At 40.5% G+C, this 23,353-nt stretch overlaps 1 protein-coding gene and 1 long non-coding RNA gene across 2 annotated transcripts in view; one reads left to right on the forward strand and one right to left on the reverse strand.

Moving 5' to 3' along the window:
- The window catches only part of OPN4 (opsin 4), a 48,823-nt gene extending 47,930 nt beyond the window's left edge, over positions 1-893 (reverse strand). Inside the window, exon 1 of the mRNA XM_070756689.1 lies at positions 689-893. Within this exon, the coding sequence (XP_070612790.1) occupies positions 689-718 (30 nt within the window). The 5' untranslated portion in view covers positions 719-893. The remainder of the gene's footprint in view (positions 1-688) is intronic.
- On the forward strand, positions 726-21,993 carry LOC139169988 (uncharacterized). The gene is made up of 3 exons (XR_011559558.1): positions 726-1,159; positions 13,188-13,242; positions 21,831-21,993. It is a non-coding gene; the product is annotated as an uncharacterized lncRNA (long non-coding RNA).
- The last annotated feature ends 1,360 nt before the right edge of the window (positions 21,994-23,353 follow it).

Consider the following 23,353-nt stretch of genomic DNA (forward strand, 5'->3'; position numbering starts at 1 on the left):
GAGGAAAGAGGGAAGGAGAGAGTTGGAGAAAGAGAAGAAAGGAGAAAGGGAAGAGAGAAAGAGAAAGAGAGAAGGAGAGAGCTGAAGAAAGGAAAGAAAAAGAGAAGAGAGAGTGGGAGAGAGAGAGGAAGGGAGAGAGATGGAGGAGAGGAAAGGAGAGAGAGAAGGAAAGAGAGAGGAATAGAAGGAAGGAGGGAAAGGGAAAGAGGAGGGAGGGAAAGAGGGAAGATGAGAGGTGGAGAAAGAGAGGAAAGGAGAGACAGAAGAGAGGGAGAGAGGGGAAATAGAGGGAAGGAGAGAGGAAGAGCGGGAAAGAGAGAGGGAGATAGAGAAAGAGAGAAGGGATAGCTGGAGAAAGGAATCAGAGGGAGGGAGGAGGAATAGAGAAAAGGAGAGAGAGGGGAGAGCGAAATGAGAGAAAGAGAGAGAGGGAGGGAGGGAAAGAGAGGAGAGAGAAAGAGAGGAAAGGAGAGAAAGAGAAACAGAGGAGATGGAGAAAGAAAAGGAGAAAGAGGGAGGGAAGGAGAAAAAGACATAGAGGAAGAGAGAAAAGGGGAGAGAGAAGAGAGAGAAATGAGAGAAAGAGAGAGGGGGGGAGGGAAAGAGAGAAGAGAGAGAAAGAGAGGAAGAGACATAATTCGTTTTCTCCTCTCGCTTGACCCTGTGCTTCCACGCCGCTCATATTTACCCGACGGAACCATCCTTCCATAACGCTCATCCGATCCCTCCGGCTGGCTGAGGTGAGGCGCCAAGCAACGCGCTGCCCACACTCCGCCGACTTTGGTCCGGTTTTCCCGCGGGCGCCTTTCTAGTGGACGAAGACGGGTCCCAGGCTGCACTGGCAGCGGGCGGCCCTTCCAGCTCGGCCAGGAGACGGAGGCGGTTGAGGAGATTCCGCACCGGGGCCAGTCGTATTTAACCTCCCCCCCACCCGTCCCGGTAATGGAGCGGACGCCCCGCCACACGCAGGCTTTTCCCGCCTCCCTCCCTCCCTCTCCCCCGGGGTCCGGGGCGTCGGGCGGGGAGCGAATGAGGGCAGCGCTACGGAGGAAGAGGAAGGCGGGAGGGAGAAGCCCGGAGGATGCTCGGCATCCAGAAACCGGCGCGCCGCCCCTGCCAGACGAATCTTCGCGGGCATTTCACGGCCTTGAGAGCGCAGGTGCGGTGCGTTGAAGTGAGGGAAGCGGGAATGGGACCGTACCACTTGCGGGTGGGGCGGGGGAGAGTGATATCAGCTTGGATTTATTTATTAACGCGTTATGATTTTATTTATTTCATTGTAATTTTATATTGTTGTATTAACGTGTTATTATTTATTTATTTTATTGTTGTTGTAAGTTTATATTGTTGTCAGCCGCCCGGAGTCCTTCGGGATTGGGCGGCATAGAAGTTAAATTAAATAAAACCAACCAACCAACCAATCAATCAATCAATCAGATTTGTATGCCGCCTACTCCCGAAGGACTCTGGGCGGCTTACAACAATAAAATAGTATAAAAACAATTTTAAGATCCCATCAACAAAGGCAAATTGCAAATTGCAGAAAGTGTGTGTGTGTGGTTGTGAAGGGCCCGTGAAATGACGCCAACAAGAGGATGGGGGGAGGGGGCGGAATGGAAAAATGGCGGGAGCTTATTCTCCGCTTTTTTTTTAATCGGATGAAGGAACTCCTGAGGAGGGGGAGAAACAATTCTTTACATATTAATTGTTTAAAATGAATTATGTCCAACCACGTGTGTGATTCTCATGATAGTTATAGTTAGTTATAGTTTATTAGATTTGTATGCCGCCCCTCTCCGAAGGTTTATGCACACTGCTTATTTTCAGACAATCTTTTTCTGAGGTGATCTCTTGAGTTTGCTTGTTTCCTTGTAGACATCTGTGGAGAATCTCAGTCATCCAGGTCATGGTTGTCCCAAGGGTGCTTTTTTTCAGGAGGCAGCTGGACTTTCTTATTTTTTTCTTTTGAAGACATTTTGATTCTAATCCAAGACGCTTCTTCAACTCTGACAGGATAGTGGGGAATGGAAGGATGTACAGTGGTACCTCTACCTAAGAAAGCCTCTACGTACGAACTTTTCTAGATAAGAACCGGGTGTTCAAGATTTTTTTGTCTCTTCTCAAAAACCATTTTCTACTTACAAACCCGAGTCTCTGAATCTGTAATCAGAAAAGGCAGAGAGAAGCCTCCATGGGGCCTCTCTAGGAATCTCCTGGGAGGAAAACGGGGCGGAAAAGGTGGGGAGAGGCCTCCGTGGGGCCTCTCTAGGAATCTCCTGGAAGGAAATAAGGGCCAGAAAAGGCGGGGAGAAGCCTCCGTGGGGCCTCTTTAGGAATCTCCTGGGAGGAAACGGCTGGAAAAGGTGGGGAGAAGCCTCCGTGGGGTCTGTCTAGGAATCTCTTGGGAGGAAACAGGGCCTCCACCCTCCCTGTGGTTTCCCCAATCGCACACATTATTTGCTTTTACATTGATTCCTATAGGAAAAATTGCTTCTTCTTACAAATTTTTCTACTTAAGAACCTGGCCATGGAACTAATTAAATTCGTAGGTTGAGGTACCACTGTATATTCCTTGCAGAAAGCTGGTAATCTGTATCTTTTTAGTATTCTTGCAGACATCTCATTACCCAAGCTAGGTAACATCATCAGTGCTTTCAAACCCCACTTCTAGGATGCCCATCCCTCCATCCTGATAACTCTGATAATGTTACCTGAACGAAAACAAGCAAGAGAGAGCACCAAGGACCTCTCATTTCAATCCTGAGCTACAAATATTCTTTTGTTGTTCTCTTTGTGGACAGTTCCCTGTGGCTTAGCTGAGGCAGCTATGGGCCACACAAGGTCTCGAGGCATTTATTCATGAAGCGGTTTTGGAGAAGGCTTTCTCACGGACTCTGCAGTCTCCAAAACCACACAAATCATGACCTGTTCATGCATGAGTTTGGGAGGATTTGGAGGCCATGGGAGAACGTATTGCATTCTCATGTGGTCTTTGAAGACTCTGAAAGCTGTTTGAGAACAAAATATTATTTTGAAAGCAGTTGTCACATGTTGGTGAATGCTGGTATGTCACCCAAAGTATTGTGATGCGTATTATAGGTTCGTTTCATGCTTCAATTACAGGGTCAGAATGACTTAAGGGTAACATCTTGAAGATATGGGATATAAAAGTAGTTACTGCAATATATTTGTGCTGAATTGTCCTATAGTCAGCCGAACAAATAGGCTGAAAAATAGTTTTTATCTGTGGGCCATCAGACTTATCAACGCAATATAACACCACAATTAGGTTTAATATGATAGACTTGCAGAGCCAGTGCAGTGTGCAACATCTTCAGGCTGGTGTAATATAATATAATGTTATACACTTGTGATAGCGAACCTATGGCATGTGTGCCACAGATGGAATGCAGAGCCATATGGGAGGGCACACAAGGCTTTAACATGTTTCAGTTGCAGCGTGCATGTGCGTATTGGCCTGCTGGTTTTCAGCCTTGGGAAAGGCCATTTCGTCCTCTGAAGCCCCGGAGGCAAAATAATCCCCCAACAGACAAATCGGAAGTTCAGAAAAATGCACTTCCAGTTTGTGGTTGTGCTGTTTTTTGTACTCCGGAAGCTTCCTGAAGCCCCAGAGTGCAAAACACAGCACAATAGCAAACCGGAAGTGGGTTTTTCCTAACTTCCAGTTTGCCTGTTGGGGGATTATTTTGGCCGGTGCGCATGCATGCCTCGGAAACCCGGTGTCCAGCTGGCTGAGCGACGACAGCATATGTGCCCACAGAGAGGGGTCTGCGTGTAGCGGTGGGCTACGAGCCGGAATGCTAAATTGTGCTCGCCGCCATGGCTCATAAGTTCTTGCGGGACCAGTGCGATTTTGCTGCTGCACCTGTGGAGGTAGCAAAATTGCACATGGAGCCACAGGTAAAACCTTGTGGAAACATGGGTGCAATTTTGCTACCTCTGCAGCAGCAAAATTGTGCTGGTCCCGCAAGAACTTACAAGCCGCTGCGGCGAGCGAAATTTAGCGTTCCGGCTCATAGCACACTGCTGTCTACGTGCCACCTCTGTCACGCATGCCCTAGGTTCGCCATCACGGGTATAGAGAATGATTGTAATTGTGTTTCCCTACTTGTAATCCTTACTTAAATCATTGGCTAAGCAGCTTAAGGTTTTGACATAATGTTTCTGACTACGATATCATTAACCATCAATCCAATCTTAACAATCTGCTTTAGCTGTGGCAAGAAAAATTCTGATTTGAACCATTATAGCATAATGATGTTCCAGATGTTCCAGTTTGTAGAGAGCTGTGACTTCTAGAATTAGAGGTTCAGCACATCTGGAAGGGACAAAAACCAGGATGGCTATGTTAGGTTTACACTGGAAATCCACACACTGGCTATGCCATTATTATTTTTCTACTTTTATAAGATATACAGGTATAAAAGTAGACAAATAATAATGGCATAGCCAGTGTTCTGTTTTTTATTAGATAAAAATCATTAATTTCAAGACATCATTGAAATATAATGAAATGCAAAGAGAATAGTTTATTAGCAAAATATCATTCAAATACCTATACACTTCTTGTTTGTAGTAGCTCCTAACCTTGAGGAATGTCATTTCCTTTTTTGTAGTGATTTATTACTTTATTTGTTAATTTTTTTGTTCTCCGGGGATAATTACTTTCATTCTTCTAAAATTATATGTGATTTATAATTATATTATAATTATAATTATATTACAATTACAAACTAATGTACAGTTAAACAGGAGATTAACTTCACACATATTATGCAAGCTTCTTAACTATGTTCAATGGCTGAATAAACAACAGTTGAAGTAAGGTTTTATACTTAGGCAAGAAAAGCCAAATGTATCGGTACAGATTGGGAGAAACCTGGCTCAATAGCAGTAATTGTAAGGGATCTTGGAATCCTAGTGGACAATCACTTAAACATGATCCAGCAGTGTGCAGCAGCAGCTAAAAAAGCTCATATAATGTAATAAAGATGAGTCCATGGAGAGGAGTGGCATATAAACCCAATAAATAAATAATAAATAATGTAGAAGAGGGATAAAATCAAGATCATACTTAGAGTACTGCATCCAGTTTTGGTCACCATATTTTTAAAAAGATGTAGAGATTCTGGAATGAGGGCAGAAAAGAGTAATAAAGATGATGATTAGGGTCAGGGATGGGTCCTAACTTACCTAGCTGTTGGTTCGCTTTCTCCTACGCTGCGTGGCATGCACGCACATTGCAGAAAAATAATAAATGAATAAATAAATAAATAAAGAAATACATAAATAAATAAGCCAAAAACAAGATGGTGACCACCTGCACAGTACTGGAAACTCGGCTTCTGCACATGCTCAGAAGAAATAAAAGCAAAATAATAATATGGGCTTCCCTAAATATGCCCATGGTACACCAACACTCCGCAGTCTGCATTGGTTGCCGATCAATTTCCGGTCACAATTCAAAATGTTGGTTATGACCTATAAAGCCCTTCATGGCATCGGACCAGAATACCTCCGGGACCGCCTTCTGCTGCATGAATCCCAGCAACCAGTTAGGTCCCACAGAGTTGGCCTTCTCTGGGTCCCGTCGACTAAACAATGTCGTTTGGCGGGCCCCAGGGGAAGAGCCTTCTCTGTGGTGGCCCTGGCCCTCTGGAACCAGCTCCCCCCAGAGATTAGGATTGCCCCCACCCTCCTTGTCTTTCGTAAACTCCTTAAAACTTATCTCTGCCGTCAGACATGGGGGAATTGAGACATCCCCCCGGGCCTATACAGTTTATGCATGGTATGTTTGTGTGTATGTTTGCTTTTAATAATGGGGTAACCAGTTAGGTCCCACAGAGTTGGCCTTCTCCGGGTCCTTCTTATAGTATTGTATATGTAGTGAGAGTTACTGACTGATTTAACTGTGTATGACTAGAATTGTTCTTGACTAAGATATTGGTGAAAGTAAATAATATTTTATACACTTAATGTACCTGGGTTGTATGACTGAATTATTACTTGTCTCTCTGGGCTAACAGCAAGACCTCCTCTGTGTACGTGTATCTTTGAACACTCAAAGATCACACTGCACACTTCTTAACAAGGTTCACTTTTAATCAAGGTGAAAGTAGGACAGGAATATGATGAAAGAAAAGTAAAGACAAGAATTGGGAGCAAAAGATACCCTTGGAATGCTTATTCCACTAACATTAGAAGTGAAGGGTAATTTTGTTTTGTTTTTTGTACTATTTCTGGAAGATGGGCTTTTTTAAAAAAATAATGTTTGAGAAAGGATATTTATAAAAGTCTTAGATGATGTTACAAAACAGAGAGATAGAAAAAGTCAATGTGACTACAGGCAGTTTGGCAGTCTCTTTTTTTAAACTTGGAAAATCAAAAAATGAGAAAGAATGGAAAATTCTTTTCAGATCTATATGCTATAAATAGTTATTTTAAGGCAGAGGAGGCAGAGGGCAAACATCCACATAGGGATATCATTACTAGAACAGTTTGATCCAGGATTGGAAATATGTGCCTGAAAACACTGAAGAAGAAAACAAAGCTGTCTTGGGATATAAAATGTATAATTACAAGTCAGATATACTGCAGTGGAACTAGTAGGTTTGCCTCCTGCTGTTTGCCAAATGGCCTACTTAACAAGGTGCTGTTCTAGGACTCTAAATAAATGTATTAATATAATCAATAATTTAACTTGCCATAAGTTAAGAATGGCAAGAATATGTATTTTAACCTAACTAGGAAATAGCTTGAAAATATATCTCCCCTTCATTCATGGGAAAAGAAAAACCCAAGATTCATTTTGAGATGTGTTGTGAGTTGTGTAACCTAATCCTACGTAGCTTCTGCTCTGGCAATCTCACACTACTTACCAGAGCTTACAAAACTTTTCCCAGACCCATCCTCGAATACAGCTCATCTGTTTGGAACCTATATTGCATCTCAGACATTAACACCCTTGAAAATGTCCAAAGATACTTCACCAGAAGAGCCCTTCACTCCTCCACTCGAGACAGAAGACCCTACGAGACTAGACTTTCAATCCTGGGCCTAGAAAGTTTAGAACTAAGACGCCTTAAACAAGATCTAAGTATTGCCCACAAGATCATATGCTGCAACGTCCTGCCTGTCGGCGACTACTTCAGCTTCAACCACAACAACACAAGAGCACACAACAGATTTAAACTTAATATTAACCACTCCAAACTTGACTGTAAACAATATGACTTCAGTAGCCGAGTTGTCGAAGCGTGGAACTCATTACCGGACTCATAGTGTCATCCCCAGGGGTAACTTTGTAGGTTGTCTTTTGAGTCCCAGGCTTGGTTGATTCCTACTGGGTGGTGATGTCATGAAAGCACTTGGATAATTCCTACTATGCCTGAAGGAGGTAGATCTTTGTTGTGTAGAATAGACTGGCCCAGGTTTTAATGGTCCATTGACAAAGATGTGGTGGGGCTGAGTTTCTTCCTCCCTTTTAATGGAAATTTTCTACCCTTTTAATATTTCCTAAAATATCTAATTTTGCTAGGAGAGGGATGGGCACTAACCTCCTACAGTGGAAACGAAGCCCAAGCTGAGGAAGGTCAAACCAAGTTCTTTTTTTTAGTTTTTCTTCCTACATCGTCCTCTCTCTCCTCTTCCTTCACATTCATACACTTATACAAAGCAGAAGACGAGATAGTTTCCACTTGATTGATCCAAGGAATAAAAACAGGCTTGTAACATTCAAACTGCCAAACACCGCTGAGTGCTTCATTTGGAGACAACAGTACAGTATAGCTAAAATGTGTGTTTTTGAAAGCTTTATTTGCTATTTGGAATGTCACATATGCTGCTTGGAGCAAAGGGGGGGGGGAGACAATTTATCTATATAGCTGCTCATGGCATTCAAAAAATGAGAATCTGAAATTATAGAGACTGCGTTCTTTGTGATCACTTGCTTGAGTGTTTCATTCATTCTACTTTTTTAAGCTTTAAAATTACCAGTTTGTCATGAGTCCCATAGAGTTGGCCTTCTCCAGTTCCAGTCAGCCAGAGAGTATTGTCTGGCGGGGCCTAGGGGAAGAGCCTTCTCTGTGGCTGCCCCGGCCCTTTGGAATGAGCTCCCCCCAAAGATTTGTACTGCTCCCATTCTCGCTGCCTTCCACAAAGCACTGAAGAGCCACCTCTTCCGGCAGCTTGGGGTCAGTGAAATTTTGATATCTTGCCCCGCCCAATGAATGAATGTTGGATGTGTGATGTATGGATTTGTTTGCTTAGATTTAACTGTGGGTTTTTTAGTATATTGTTTTTTATGTAGATTTCTAACATGTTGTAAGCTGCCCTGAGTCTCAGGAGAAGGGTGGCATTGAAAGCAAATTAATAAATAATAATAGATTGTGTAAATATATTCAAAATTATCTTCCATGACTAAGAACATAAGAAGAGCCATGCTGAATCAGGCCAAAGCCCATCGAGTCCAGCATTCTGTGTCACACAGTGGTCCACCAATTATACATGGGGATCTTGAGCAGAAAGAGAAGGCAAAACCCTCCCTTTCCCTTGACCCCAAACAAATGCTTGTGTGTGTGTCTGTTAGTATATGGGTTTTTTAAAATCCATTTAAATATTTTAATTAATTGGATTATTTATGATTTGTTGCACTTGTTGTGAGCCGCCCCGAGTCTTCAGAGAGGGGCGGCATACAAATCCAAATAATAAATAATAAATAAATAAATGGTACCCAAGACGACTCTGGCGTCATGATCCTCTTTGGGAATAAAACCAATCTTGTTCCCTTTCTCTTCGCTATTTCCAAAATAATAATAATAATAATAATAATAATAATTATTATTATTATTATTATTATTATTATTATTATTATTAATTAGATTTGTATGCCGCCCATCTCCGAGGACTCGGAGCAGCTCACAATATAACAAATCCAATACATTAAAACAACATCTAAACCCCATAACATTAAAACCATACAGCTCAGTCATACCATACACAAAGCTATAATAGCCTAGGGGTAGCTCAGTTACCCCATGTCTGGCGACAAAAGTGGGTTTTGAGTAACTTATGAAAGGCAAGGAGGATGGGGCCGGTTCTCATCTCCAGGGGGAGTTGATTCTAGAGGGCCGGGCCGCCACAGAGAAGGCTCTTCCCCTGGGGCCTGCCAGACGACATTATTTAGTCGACGGGACCTGGAGAAGGCCAATTCTGTGGGACCTTATCGGCCACTGGGATCCAAGCGGCGGAAGACGGTCCTGAAGGTATTCTGGTCTGATGCCATGTTCAGGAAGGTAATTGGCTATAAGAAAATAAATAGTGAAGTTGATTTTGCATCTTTTAAATCTCCTCAACCTTATGCATGACTATGAGCTCACAATGCACATAATTATTCATTCCATCTATTGGTTATCTCATCTCTTTTGAAGATTTCCTGTGAAGAAAAGTTCCGTTCTCATGATGACCTATCTCTGTATCAACCCCAAGATTTTCATTTCAAATATTTTTTGTGTCCTGCTGCTTTGAGGTGAATATATATGGTCTTCCTAATAGGATAGGACTGTGAATCACTCCTCTAACAGCATGCTCTGTAGTTTCTGCTGAAGGACTAGTTACATCAGAAAATACAATATTATTTAGAGACGAGATGTGTTTTTGGTAGGCCAAAAGGCCAGCTTCTACGTCCAAAAACTATATGCCAATTAAAAATGGTGTGCCTTGTAACAATATCATAGGGCTATTTTACGTCAATTGTACAGTCAGAACAACAGTGAAAAGAGAATTTGTTATGTACTGATGTATGGAGTATGAATTTGCATAGCTGCTGCTGATTGGCTAACCTAGCAGCGGAATAAATAAAGTACTATCAGTGGCAGTGTTCCCTCTAATTTTTTTGGGGGGTGGGCGGAAAAGTATAGTGTCTGAGCGGCAGTCCCTTCGGAACTGGGCGGCACAGAAATAATAAATAAACAAACAAACAAATAAATAAACAAACAAACAAACAAATAAAAAACCCACCCTGTTTTGCCTCAGAGAATTTCAAAATAAAATTCTGTACTGTGTGTCTATAACAGTGAGCTCATAATAGGGCAACTCTATCAATATCAAAATGCCACTTAAATAGTTGAGCTAGTTTCAAACTAGATTTTGATTTTCTTTCTCTCTTCCTTACTCCCATTCTTTTTCTTTCTCTTTTCCTTCCTCTCTTTTTTCTATCTGTTTCTCTCTCTTCCTCTCTTCCTCTCTCTCTCCTTCCCTCTCACTCTTTCCCTCTCGGCTTCTGGGCAGGTTTGGAAAACTCTGAGTTGATGATGATTTTTAAGTGAGCGATTGCTCACTGCTCAGCTTAGAGGGAACTATGATCAGTGGCTAGCAGATTTCAGGGAAGCCCTTATAAACGGCTTCCTGGCAACCTGCTGGGAGTCTGTATTAATTCTAGCTAATAAACAACCAAAGTGCTGAACTCTTCATGGTGCCATGGTGCCTTCCTGCTAAAAACAGAGTCAGGTTAACAGAGTTAGAAAGTACCTTAAACTCAGGGGTGGGCTGCTGCCCGGATGGGGAGGAACGCAGTGGGGTAGCAAAAATGGGGCTCTACCCCAGTGCACAAAATTTGCACAGAAAGATGTTGCAAGAAATGCAGGGCATCCTGCATAAGCCACGCCTACAGTTTGGTAGTACTGTAAACATTTTGGTAGCCCTTCACTGCTTATACTGTAGGTCATTGGTGGCGAACCTTATTTTCCTTGGATGCTGAAAGAATGTGTGTGTGCGCTCTCACGCATGTGCGACTGCCCAAAGCCCTTACCAGGGGATAAAATAATGTGCTAAAGCTGACCAGACTAAGGAGGTTAGCCAGATAAATATCTGGTAAGCAGATTCTTTTCCCTATTTTCCTACCCCAAAACTAAAGTGCGTCTTATACTCCGAAAAATACGGTATGACCTCAGGATGTTGCAACCATCAGAAATACATTGTGGTATTTATGAACATTTGAAATTTCATTATAAGACTGTGGATACCATGCAAGTCATAAGTGTGAGGACCGGTTGAAAGTCACTTGAATTTCAATTCCATTGTATTTTTGAACAGTTGCTAAATGAATGTTTTTAAGTTGAGGACTATCTGTATTCTCTTCCCCACCCCCCTTTTTCTCTTTTTCACCCCGAGTTTGCGGAGAGGGGCGCCATACAAATTTAAAAAACAAATAAAAAAATAAAATTATATAAGTGGTGGTTTTTTCCCCTCTTTTACAGCACACAAAATGAAAAAAAGTAACCTTAAGTTTATTAGGAAGAATGTCAGTTGAAACCCTAATTGTTTATTTTGTCTTAGCAGTAGAAAAAAACATTGGCCAATCTATGGGGAACCTTGACATTTAAAGGTGACAACATTCATGGAATGGCATAAATATGATTACATGGATTCATGGTAGTAGTGCTGGTACAGTAGCTGTAGTAAAATATAACAGTTCGTGCTATCAGATCTGGGCTATAAAAATATGGTTCTTCATCAAGTGACCCTAAATACAGTGATACCTTGTCTTACAAACTTAATTGGTTCCGGGATGAGGTTCTTAAGGTGAAAAGTTTGTAAGATGAAACAATGTTTCCCATAGGAATCAATGGAAAAGCGATTAATGCGTGCAAGCCCAAAATTCACCCCTTTTGCCAGCCAAAGCGCCCGTTTTTGCGCTGCCTGGATTCCCCTGAGGTTCCCCTCCATAGGAAACCCCACCTCTGGACTTCTGTGTTTTTCCCAGCAGGGAAATCCCAGTATCGCAAAAACAAGTGCTTAGCTGGCAATGGAAGTCTGGAGGTGGGGTTTCCCATGGAGAGGAGCCTCAGAGGAATCCCAGCAGCGCAAAAACGGGTGCTTCGCTGGCAATGGAAGTCCGGAGGTGGGGCATCCCAGCAGCGGTGGTGGGTTTGTAAGGTGAAAATAGTTTGTAAGAAGAGGCAAAAAAATCTTAAACCCCGGGTTTGTATCTCGAAAAGTTTGTATGACGAGGCGTTTGTAAGATGAGGTATCACTGTACAGTAGTTACATTTCTTTATTTCTCTGCTGCCCTCTAGTGGTGAAACTATGTTTTATACACAGAAATCGTAACTATAAAAAAATTAAATTTTTATTAGAAAAAAGTAAGTTCATATACAAATACAGTATAAGTAACAAACAAAGATATACACACAACTTTAAAAACAAGAGAGATAACTTTGCTCTCTTTCCTTACGTATTATCCCTTATGCATTACAAAATTGTTTGCAGATTTTCATATCGCTATCATACATGCTTTTTCAGTTTAGCTCTATTTCTTATATATAAGTAGTGATAGTAACTTACATTCATAATAAAAAACTTAATTGTTTATAGCAGATAAAAATCATTCTAAATGAAATAAGTATATGTTACCAAATCTTAGAATATCTAACATTTAACTAATTCAGCCTTCCATCCTTCCGAGGTAGCCCCTCCCGCAGGGCCCCAACGCTGACATGCTGCCGCCACCAGGGAAGCTCCAGCCAGGCGGGGTGCTGCAGCTGCCGGAAAACTTGGAAAGCGCAAAGAAGGAAGCTCAGCTTCCGGTCTCACAACTTTTTGCTCTTTTCATTCTCAGCAAAAAGTTGCGAGACCGGAAGCTGAGCTTCCTTCTTCGCGGCACACCTGACCATGCCTCGCAGCACACTAGTGTGCCGCGGCACACCTGTTGGGAAACACTGCCCTAATCATCCTGGTTACTCTTCTATGGAATTTTTCAGCAGTTTCTTTTTCTATTAAGCTGAATATGGCTTCATTTAGCTCAGATGAGCCAGCTCCCTCAGTCAGGTCCCCATTATACAATCCAAGTCAAGGAGATGTGATTCATCCAGGACGATTGCAAACAAACTAAAACATTTGTCATTGAAGGTAAAAGGAATAATATACTAGCAAAAGATGTGATGTAGTACACATTTCTTACATTTGCTCTGCACTGTGAAAGCACTAGATAAAAACAAATTAAGACTCAAGATGTGGAAAGCCATTTCCAACTAGACTCTAAAATCTCTTCTCAAAATTTCCCTCCTTAACCTTGGTTTGTCCACTTTTGGGATTACTTTGTACTTTTTCTAAAAAGAGTTTTTCTTTTTCTTTTCTTTTTTTATTTCTATCCATTTATGATACTGCAGGACACGGAGAGACTGTTCATCCTAAAGAATAACAGGTTAAATACAACACCAAAGAGTAAGAACTTCATAACTTTTATATTGTTGTTTTTTTCTTAATTATTTCTTAGAATCTGCTAAGTCAAACAATTTAAACTTTGAATTCTTTAAAAAAACCATATTTAGTTCAACTCTAGTTCAAACATCAGCTCTAAAAGAAAGAGATATTTTGTTTTTTAGAGGATCAGCTACTTTTCTCACTGTTTATGTTTGGTCTTATTAATGAAGGCTAATGAATTTATAATTTTTACAACACCTACAAACTACCACAAACATCTTTTCCTGCTCATTGGTTATAAGACATTTATAAATCTGTTCACGCAGAGTAACAACTGTTCATGCAAAACCTATTCTCTTTCAAATGGAGCTTTCTCTTTTTTTTTTTTTGTACTACCTAATCTCGTAACTACATTTTAAAATATAATTCTTCCAATGCAATTGCCTCGTTTCCATTCATGGAGCTATCTTACAATAGCTCTTGAGCTACATTAGAAACTGGATTCAAAATCTGGGATTTAGCCCAAGCTCTTGCTGGACCAAAGATAACACTTTGATCTTGTGTTTACTTCAAAACAGAATACAGTAGAACCTCTGCTCATGACCATAATTCGTTCCATAACTTTGGTCGCAAACCTATTTGGTTGTGACCCAAATCCAGTTTTGGAAATTTGGCATTTTACATGGCTGCAGAAGAAGAAATGTATGAATGTTTTGGTCGGAACCTGATTTGGTCGTGGTCAGAAGTATTTGTGACCAGAGGTTCTACTCTAGTCTGTCTTTTCCAAAAGAGGTCATTTGCTTTCTCTGCATGAGAAAAATAAAAACATCCCAAGTGTAAAATAATTTTAGGAAATCATCAATTTTTTTTTACAGTAGTTAAAGCAAAACTGATGCATTCACAATTATTTGTTGTTAGCCGCCCCGAGTCTACGGAGAGGGGCGGCATACAAATCTAATAAATAAATAAATAAATGAGTGCAACATACAGTCCTTGGAAACTTTAAATACTTGGTAATAGAATAGAATAAAATAGAGTAGAGTAAAGTAGAATGGAATGGAATAGAATAGAATAGAATAGAATTCTTTATTGGCCAAGTGTGATTGGACACACAAGGAATTTGTCTTTGGTGCACATGCTTTCAGTGTACATGAAAGAAAAGATACTTTTGTCAAGAATCATGAGGTATGATTGTCATTAGGGGTCGAAATAAGCAATCAGGAAACAATCAATATTAATAAAAATCTTAAGGATACAAGCAACAAGTTACAGTCATACAGTCATAAGTGGGAGGAGATGGGTGATAGGAGTGATGAGAAAAAAATTAGTAGTAATAGTAGTGCAGACTTAGTAAATGATAAATAAATCCAAGTATATTAGATTTTACTTAATGCAATGAAGGATTGTAAAACTGTTTCTGCAGAATTATACCAGCATTCTTCTGTGGAAATTTCTAGAGGTCAAACAGTTTAGCTTTTAATTTTAAAAGTGAGAAGCCAACCAATGTATTTTTGAAGAGTTTTGTGTCATGGGAAAAAAACTTAGCATCAGTTCATAACAGAACCTGAAAAGCATCCATTAGAAATCATCAAGGGAATTTACAAATGGTTAAAAAAATAAAAAAAAGAACAGTCCAGGAGACAGACAGCAGTTGACCTGAAGTCCCTTGTTGTAGCTTCTCCCATCTTCTAACCAAAAAGCCATAAATATACTTTATCACTTATCTCCGTCTTCCTCACTTCTCCTCTGTCCAGTTTCTTTTCATACACTGAAATTGTGAATTTTGAGTTCAGAAAATGTATATCTAAGAGGGAATATTATGAAATGATGCATGACATGGAGAAAGTCAATATGAATTTTTCCTCCCCTAAGATGTTCCATGAATGCAACTCAATCAGGAAACACAAAATGAAATACAGAGAGTAATAATAATAATAATTAATAGTAGCAACAGAAGCATTTCAAACTTGTACATGTCTATTGTTTGGAATGCATTCTCAATTAGGATTGTACACAATTCTGACAAAATGCCTTAATTTGACATAGCTTGATTGGATCATTCCTTTGAAGAAGATTTGCAAGTCTAAGTTAAGACCCACTTTGAAGAAAGTGGGTCTTAACTTAGCTCATCTGTTTGGACCCCATATAGCACCTCAGACATCAACACCCTTGAAAATGTCCAAAGATACTTCACCAGAAGAGCCCTTCACTCCTCCACTCGAAACAGAAGACCCTACGAAACTAGCCTTACAATCCTGGGTCTTGAAAGCTTAGAACTACGACACCTTAAACATGATCTAAGTATTGCCCACAAGATCATATGCTGCAACGTCCTGCCTGTCAAAGACTACTTCAGCTTCAACCACAACAACACAAGAGCACACAACAGATTCAAGCTTAACATGAACCGCTCCAAACTAGACTGTAAAAAATATGACTTTAGTAATCGGGTTGTTGAAGCGTGGAACTCATTACCGGACTCTGTAGTACCATCCCCTAACCCCCAACATTTTACCCTTAGACTATCCACGGTTGAGCTCTCCAGATTCCTAAGAGGTCAGTAAGGGGAGTACATAAGTGCACTAGAGTGCCTTCCATCCCCTGTCCCATAGTCTCTCCTATATCTCGTATTTCTTCTCTACTATATCCTCTATAACCTTCATTGTGTATTACTGTGTATTGGACAAAATAAATAAATAAATAAAATAAATGAATCAAACCAGAATGCTGCAAGGTGCTTCCTTGTTTTGCAGCATGCTTCACAGAGAGAGAGGCTTTTCTGCAAACAGTCCTGCAGTTGCATTTTTATGGACAAAGCGTTGGGAGGAAGGGCAATAGTATCTCTGACATTAACATGAATGGGCAGCCAATCAGTTTAATACCTCGGTTAAACTCTCTGCCAGCAGAATAATTCTGGCATGGCAAAGCTAATACGACTTTATTTATTCACTCTCTCAGCTTCTCGAGTTTGATCAGCCACAAAAACTTTAACTTTGCTCTCTTTTTCTCTGTATTGCTCAAGCAAAAAAATTGATGGTCTGAATTTGGGCTGGGGGCTGATTAGACCAGTAATGCATTTTTGAGAGAAGTCTTATTTTTAACCTACGTGATCTGGAGAGGTTTACGACTCCTCAATTATTTTCAAAGCACCTGAAGGCCAGACAAGGAATAATGGATTTAAACTGAACAAGAAGAAATTCAACTCGGAAATAAGGATCCTCATGCAACCAATGGAACAGAGGTTGCCTTCAGATGTTGTCAGAAGGGTTGTAGGACAGTTTCATTCCAGCCAGTATTATGAATGAGGGACGGTTATTTGTTTTATAGTGGCTATTATTTATTTTCTAATGTTTTAATTGTATTTATTGTTTACTGTGTCTATTTTTACCCTTGTAAAGTAAAACTTACCTTCTCATCGGGGACTCCGGGCGGCATGTAAATCTAATAAAATAAAATAAAAAAATAATGTGCCACACGAATCCCAGCGGCCGACTAGATCCTACAGAGTGAGACTTCTCCAGGTCCTGTCGACTAAGCAATGTTGTCTGACGGGGCCCAGGGGAAGAGCCTTCTCTGTGGCGTCTCTGGCCCTCTGGAAGCAACTCCCCCCGGAGATCAGAACTGCCCCCACCCTCCTTACCTTTCGCAAGTTGTTGAAAACTCACCTTTGCCACCAGGCATGGGGAAATTGACATCTGCCCTAATTACTTTGGTTTATTTATGGTCTGATTGGGTTGTGTGATAGAAACATAGAAACATAGAAGACTGTGGCAGAAAAAGACCTCATGGTCCATCTAGTCTGCCCTTATACTATTTTCTGTATTTTATCTCAGGATGGATCTATGTTTATCCCAGGCATGTTTAAATTCAGTTACTGTGGGTTTACCCACCACGTCTGCTGGAAGTTTGTTCCAAGGATCTACTACTCTTTCAGTAAAATAATATTTTCTCATGTTGCTTTTGATCTTTCCCCCAACTGACTTCAGATTGTGTCCCCTTGCTCTTGTGTTCACTTTCCTATTAAAAACACTTCCCTCCTGGACCTTATTTAACCCTTTAAATGTTTAAATGTTTCGATCATGTCCCCCCTTTTCCTTCTGTCCTCCAGACTCTACAGATTGAGTTCATGAAGTCTTTCCTGATACGTTTTATGCTCAAGACCTTCCACCATTCTTGTAGCCCGTCTTTGGACCCCTTCAATTTTGTCAATATCTTTTTGTAGGTGAGGTCTCCAGAACTGAACACAGTATTCCAAATGGGGTCTCACCAGGGTTTTTAAATTGTGTTTTTAAATATTGGATTTGTACATTGTCTATTATTGTTGTAAGCCACCCCGAGTTTTCGGAGAGGCGCGGCATACACATCTAATAAATTATTATTATTGTTGTTGTTGTTGTTGTTGTTGTTATTATTATTATTATCATCAAGAGGTTCACAGTAACATCCTGGAAAACTTATAAAACATAAAAAAAAAATTCTGGGGAGAGGGAGGAAATCCAATAACTACCTGGAAAAAACAATTCAATGAAATTAAACGGAACTCTTACCCAAGTGAACAAAAGAACAAGGAATTTCATAACTGGGTCGTTATTCTAGTTCATTGTTTGACAACAATTTGAAACATGTTGAAAACGCATGATTTTTCCCCGCTGTCTTGCTTTTCTTGCCTTGTGGATACTAGAAATTATAATTGGAGCTTAAAGGAACTTTCCTCTCTGTCAATTTAATGAAGACAGTTGGAGTTCAGTCTACAATTGTAAGGATCCTTAAACCAGACTTCAGGACTTTTCTTTTCTCAAATTAACTCCCAGAGAACTCAGTGGTACTATTCACACAGCACATTTAATTGGGTCTGATGGGAGAAATTAGCACATCATATGAACAGCAAATCAACTGGCTGGAGGATTAACCTTCTTATTCAGCCGTCCAAAGCAAATCCAGAGTTATAGATTCTCCTTCCAAATAAAACAGCAAAGCTTCCCTAGATACGGTATTTGGTCTCGGTTGCCTTGTTTCTCCCTACATCCGTAGAAAGGATGAGAGGAAGCAAAAGCGAGGGAGATGGTTTTCCCATGGGGTGACTGCAGATTTTTAACTTTTATTTATTTTATTTATTTATTTATTTTGTCCAATACACAATGAGAGTTTTAGTGTGTGTGTGTGTGTGTGTGTGTGTGTGTATATATATATATATATATATTATATATATATATATATATATATATATATATATATATATATATATATATATATATTTGTTTTCGTAAATTTTCACGGGTATATGTATGTAGATTGTTCTGAGTTCGGGTTTTGCCCTGTGTAATATTTTGCATGTCTATGCGACGTTTCGGCGAAATCACATTCACCATCATCAGACTGAAGTTCCAATCTTGATTGGATTGGAACTTCAGCCTGATGATTGGAACTTCAGCCTGATGATGGTGAATGTGATTTGGCAAATAAGGAGCTGTGATGTTCCTTCAATACACCAGGGTGATTCGACCCAAAAATATGTAACCCTTCCCTGGTGCAGAGCTGAAGGGATTGGATACTGTAGCCCAGAGGATAATTCTCTGCCTTACAAGGCAAAGGTTGCAGGTTCAAGACCCAGTGGGTATGGCTAGCTGATGAGGCCAAAATAAGGCCGAAATAGATCTATCCTAGTCTTCCTTAATTTTCAAAATCAGCAAAAAAACAACAACAACCATGTGACATATATATCTATATCTATATACACATAGTAAAATACATGATGGTTATAGAGGAGATACGCATAGTAAAATATATCTAAGAAATAATAGAAAAGAAGATATAGTAATAGAACATATCAATGAAAGAATAGAAGAAGAGATGTAGGAATAGAATAAAGGTATAGGAGATATAAGAGAGACAATAGGACAGGGGACGGAAGGCACTCTAGTGCACTTGTACTCGCCCCTTACTGACCTCTTAGGAATCTGGATAGGTCAACCGTAGATAATCTAAGGGTAAAGTGTTGGGGGTTTGGGGATGACACTATGGAGTCCGGTAATGAGTTCCACGCTTCGACAACTCGGTTACTGAAGTCATATTTTTTACAGTCAAGTTTGGAGCGGTTAATATTAAGTTTAAATCTGTTGTGTGCTCTTGTGTTGTTGTGGTTGAAGCTGAAGTAGTCGCCGACAGGCAGGATGTTGCAGCATATGATCTTGTGGGCAATACTTAGATCTTGTTTAAGGCGTCTTAGTTCTAGGCTTTCTAGGCCCAGGATTGAAAGTCTAGTCTAGTAGGGTGGTATCTTTTTTTAGAGTGAAAGGGAAGGACCTCAGAAGAATCTCACAGGACTCTTTTACAGTGAATGGAAGATAAATTAAAACAATTCATAAGAAGAATATTTGATTTACGGAGACATGAGATCACCCATAGCCAAGGAAATGAATGATGGTGGTCAGTATTGATTCCTGCAAATGAAGAATGGGTCTTACTTGAGTGCACAGCGGGGAGATTGAATCTGGGAGGGAGGTGGGCAATTTCTAAATTTGATGTAATTAAAAAAAAAAATCAAATGTGTTCTCAATCAGATTCTGTGAATGAGACCACTGTGTACTGTCTGACCTGTATTTTTGTATTTATTTCATCCCCCACTTTGCAAAGGGGAAAGCTTTATTTTTTTATTTAGTTTTGTCAAGTACGTATTGGTGATATACAGAGATATATACATGATATTTATTTATTTATTTTATTTATTTATTTATTAGATTTGTATGCCACCCCTTTCCGTAGACTCGGGGCGGCTCACAACAACAATAAAACAATTCAAGACAAACCTAATAATTTAAAAACATTTTTTAAAAAAACTTATTAAAGCAGACATACACACAAACATACCATACATGAATTGTATAGGCCCGGGGGAGATGTCTCAATTCCCCCATGCCTGACGGCAGAGGTGGGTTTTAAGGAGTTTACAAAAGGCAAGGAGGGTGGGGGCAGTTCTAATCTCAGGGGGGAGCTGGTTCCAGAGGGTTGGGGCCACCACAGAGAAGGCTCTTCCCCTGGGACACGCCAAACGACATTGTTAAGTCGACGGGACCCCGAGAAGGCCAACTCTGGGGGACCTAATCGGTTGCTGGGATTCGTGCGGCATTCGATACTAGTAAAAAAGAAACATTAGGACGGGACGGAAGGCACTCTGGTGCACTTATGCATGCCCCTTACTGACCTCTTAGGAATCGGGAGAGGTCAACAGTGGACAGTCTAATGGGTAAAGTTTTGGGGGTTAGGTGATGATACCACAGAGTCAGGTAGTGAGTTCCATGCATCAACTACTCGGTTACTAAATTTGTATTTCCTGCAATTGAGTTTAGAGTGGTTTACTTAAGTTTGTATCTATTGTGTTGTTACGGTTGAAACTGAAGTAGTCATTGACAGGAACAACATTGTAGCAGATGATTTTATGGGCTATGCTTAAACCAGCTATTACTTCCAGCAAAAAGCTTTCCTAAAAGGATCAAATGCAGGTTAACAAGCTCAGTGCTAGCCTTAATTAAGTTAATTAATTCCCTACCTGAAATTAGCTAGTCCCTAATCAGTCTCTCCTTTAAGATTTTCATCATACTAACCAAACAGCTGGTGCAGCATCTATTCCCATTATGTACTTGCTTACTCCTGTAATAAGATAACAGCCCTTTCCCAGTTTTCTTCTAAGTTGTGTTCTCCAAATCCTCTCCATTTGGGTTTACCTGGCTGTTTGGGGATCATATTTTTCTCATGCTGTAAGTATGTTCAGGGGTAATTTCTTTATAAACTTTTTTCCCCAGTACAGTGGAACCTCTACCTAAGAACGCCTCTACTTATGAACTTTTCTAGATAAGAACTGGGTGTTCAAGATTTTTTTGCCTCTTCCCAAGAACCATTTTCCACTTACAAACCCAAGTCTCCGAAACTGTAACCAGAAAAGGCAGGGAGACGCCTCCCTGGGGCCTCTCTAGGAATCTCCTGGGAGGAAACAGGGCCAGCAAAGGTGGGGAGAAACCTCCGTGGGGCCTCTCTAGGAATCTCCTGGGAGGAAACAAGGCTGGAAAAGGTGGGGAGAAGCCTCCGTGGGGCCTCCTTAGGAATCTCCTGGGAGGAAACAGGGCCGGAAAAGGTGGGGAGAAGCCTCTGTGGGGCCTCCTTAGGAATCTCCTGGGAGGAAACAAGGCCGGAAAAGGTGGGGAGAAGCCTCTGTGAGGCCTCTCTAGGAAGGTTCATTAATAAACCTTCTTTCTAAGCAACTTCCATGAATCCAGTGTCTTTTTCCCACTTGGAACTGAACCTAGATGGACATTTCTTCCAATAATACTTAAAGGACAAAGTAGTAATGGGGAATAAGAAAAGAAAAAGAAATAAAGGCTAACTTCTAATTTACTTTGATACAGTTAGATACATAATCAAAGGTGGTTTCTATGTATAAACAAAGGTAGGTAAAATAATCTACTATGAATTGAATACAATCCTTAAAAATTATTTTTTTAAATAACAATTTGTATATAATTATTCCCGATTTAAAATCTATTCATCCCATATCCCCTATATCTGCTTCTTCCTTTATGAATTATTTCACATCCATTTTCTTGTTAATTTTTCAGAAATATGCAGCGCTGTGAACAGCTCCTGATGGTGCCATAATTTCTACTCATGTGGTTGTAATATGGAATTGCCAAGTGAAGTTATTAAAAAACCTCACATAATAAAATTTTCTGCCATTGCTAACTAGCTGATTCCACTTTGGTTAATAAAAATGCTTATATTCCGTGCCTCTTCTGTTCTCCCATTGTGAAATCTTTTTCTTTAGGGCATCACTAAAATATGCTTTTTCATTTTTCTAAATAGCTTTCTCAACTTTCTTATTTAGCAAACTGCAATATTTGATTGTTTCTATTAGGACTCATACGGGAACAAACGATCATTAGATCTCAGCTGAGGCTACTAATTGAACTCTTCTGATAACTTTAGTAAAATAAAACTAACAGACCTTATTTTGTTGCTTTGTGTTCTTTTATAAATTCTCCACAGTATTTAGAATAGTGAACAGAGCGACCGGTTAGGTCCCACAGAGTTGGCCTTCTCCGGGTCCCGTCGACTAAACAATGCCGTTTGGCGGGACCCAGGGGAAGAGCCTTCTCTGTGGCGGCCCCGGCCCTCTGGAACCAACTCCCCCCAGAGATTAGAATAGCCCCCACCCTCTTTTCCTTTCGTAAGCTCCTTAAAACCCACCTCTGTCGTCAGGCATGGGGGAATTGAGATATTCCCTTCCCCTAGGCTTATAAAAAATTTATGCATGGTATATGGAACTGGGCATGGATAGCCTAGAGAAAAGGAGGGCCAGAGTGGACATGATAGCAGTCTACAAGTATACAAGGGGATGTCACAGAGAGGAGGGGATCACTTTATTCTCCAGGGCACCAGAGGGCCGGACGAGGAACAATGGCTGGAAGATGACCAAGGAGAGATTCAACATGGAGATAAGGAGGAACTTCTTGACTGTCAGAGCGATCAACCAATGGAACAACCTACCAGCGGACGTTGTGAACTCCAACACTCTGGACATTTTTAAGAGAAGATTGAACTGGTGAGCTATAGGGTTTCTGCTTGGGCAGGGGGTTGAACTTGATGGCCTTCATGGTCCCTTTCAACTCTAACAATAAATAAATAAATGTCTGTATGGATGATTGGTCTCTTAAATTGGGGTTTCTTTTTAAAATTAACTTAAATATCAGATTTGTTTATATTGTTTCATTACTGTTGTTAGCCACCCCGAGTCTGCGGAGAGGGGCGGCATACAAATTTGATTAATAAATAAAATAAATAAATAAATGTGTGCTTATGACACATTTGTGCAAAAACCCTGCATTGTCTTGTTTTATCATATCAAAGAATGCCCAATTTACATAAGCAAAAAGAACCTTTCCCCCTCTAAGTTTCTACCTGGAATTTAATAACACAGCCCACACTAGCCATTCCTGTTTAGTATTCACACATTGCGGCTCCTACAATAGCCCAGTCCCAAAAGCTCCATGAGAAATATTTGAAAATAAAAGCAAGGGAACTCGGACGATGTCTTTCGGAGCCACAATAGACTGGCTAGAGACAAGGAGACACAAAGGCCGCC

The sequence above is a fragment of the Erythrolamprus reginae genome, chromosome 7 (genome assembly GCF_031021105.1).
Source record: "Erythrolamprus reginae isolate rEryReg1 chromosome 7, rEryReg1.hap1, whole genome shotgun sequence".
NCBI classification, from domain to species: Eukaryota; Metazoa; Chordata; class Lepidosauria; order Squamata; family Dipsadidae; genus Erythrolamprus; species Erythrolamprus reginae.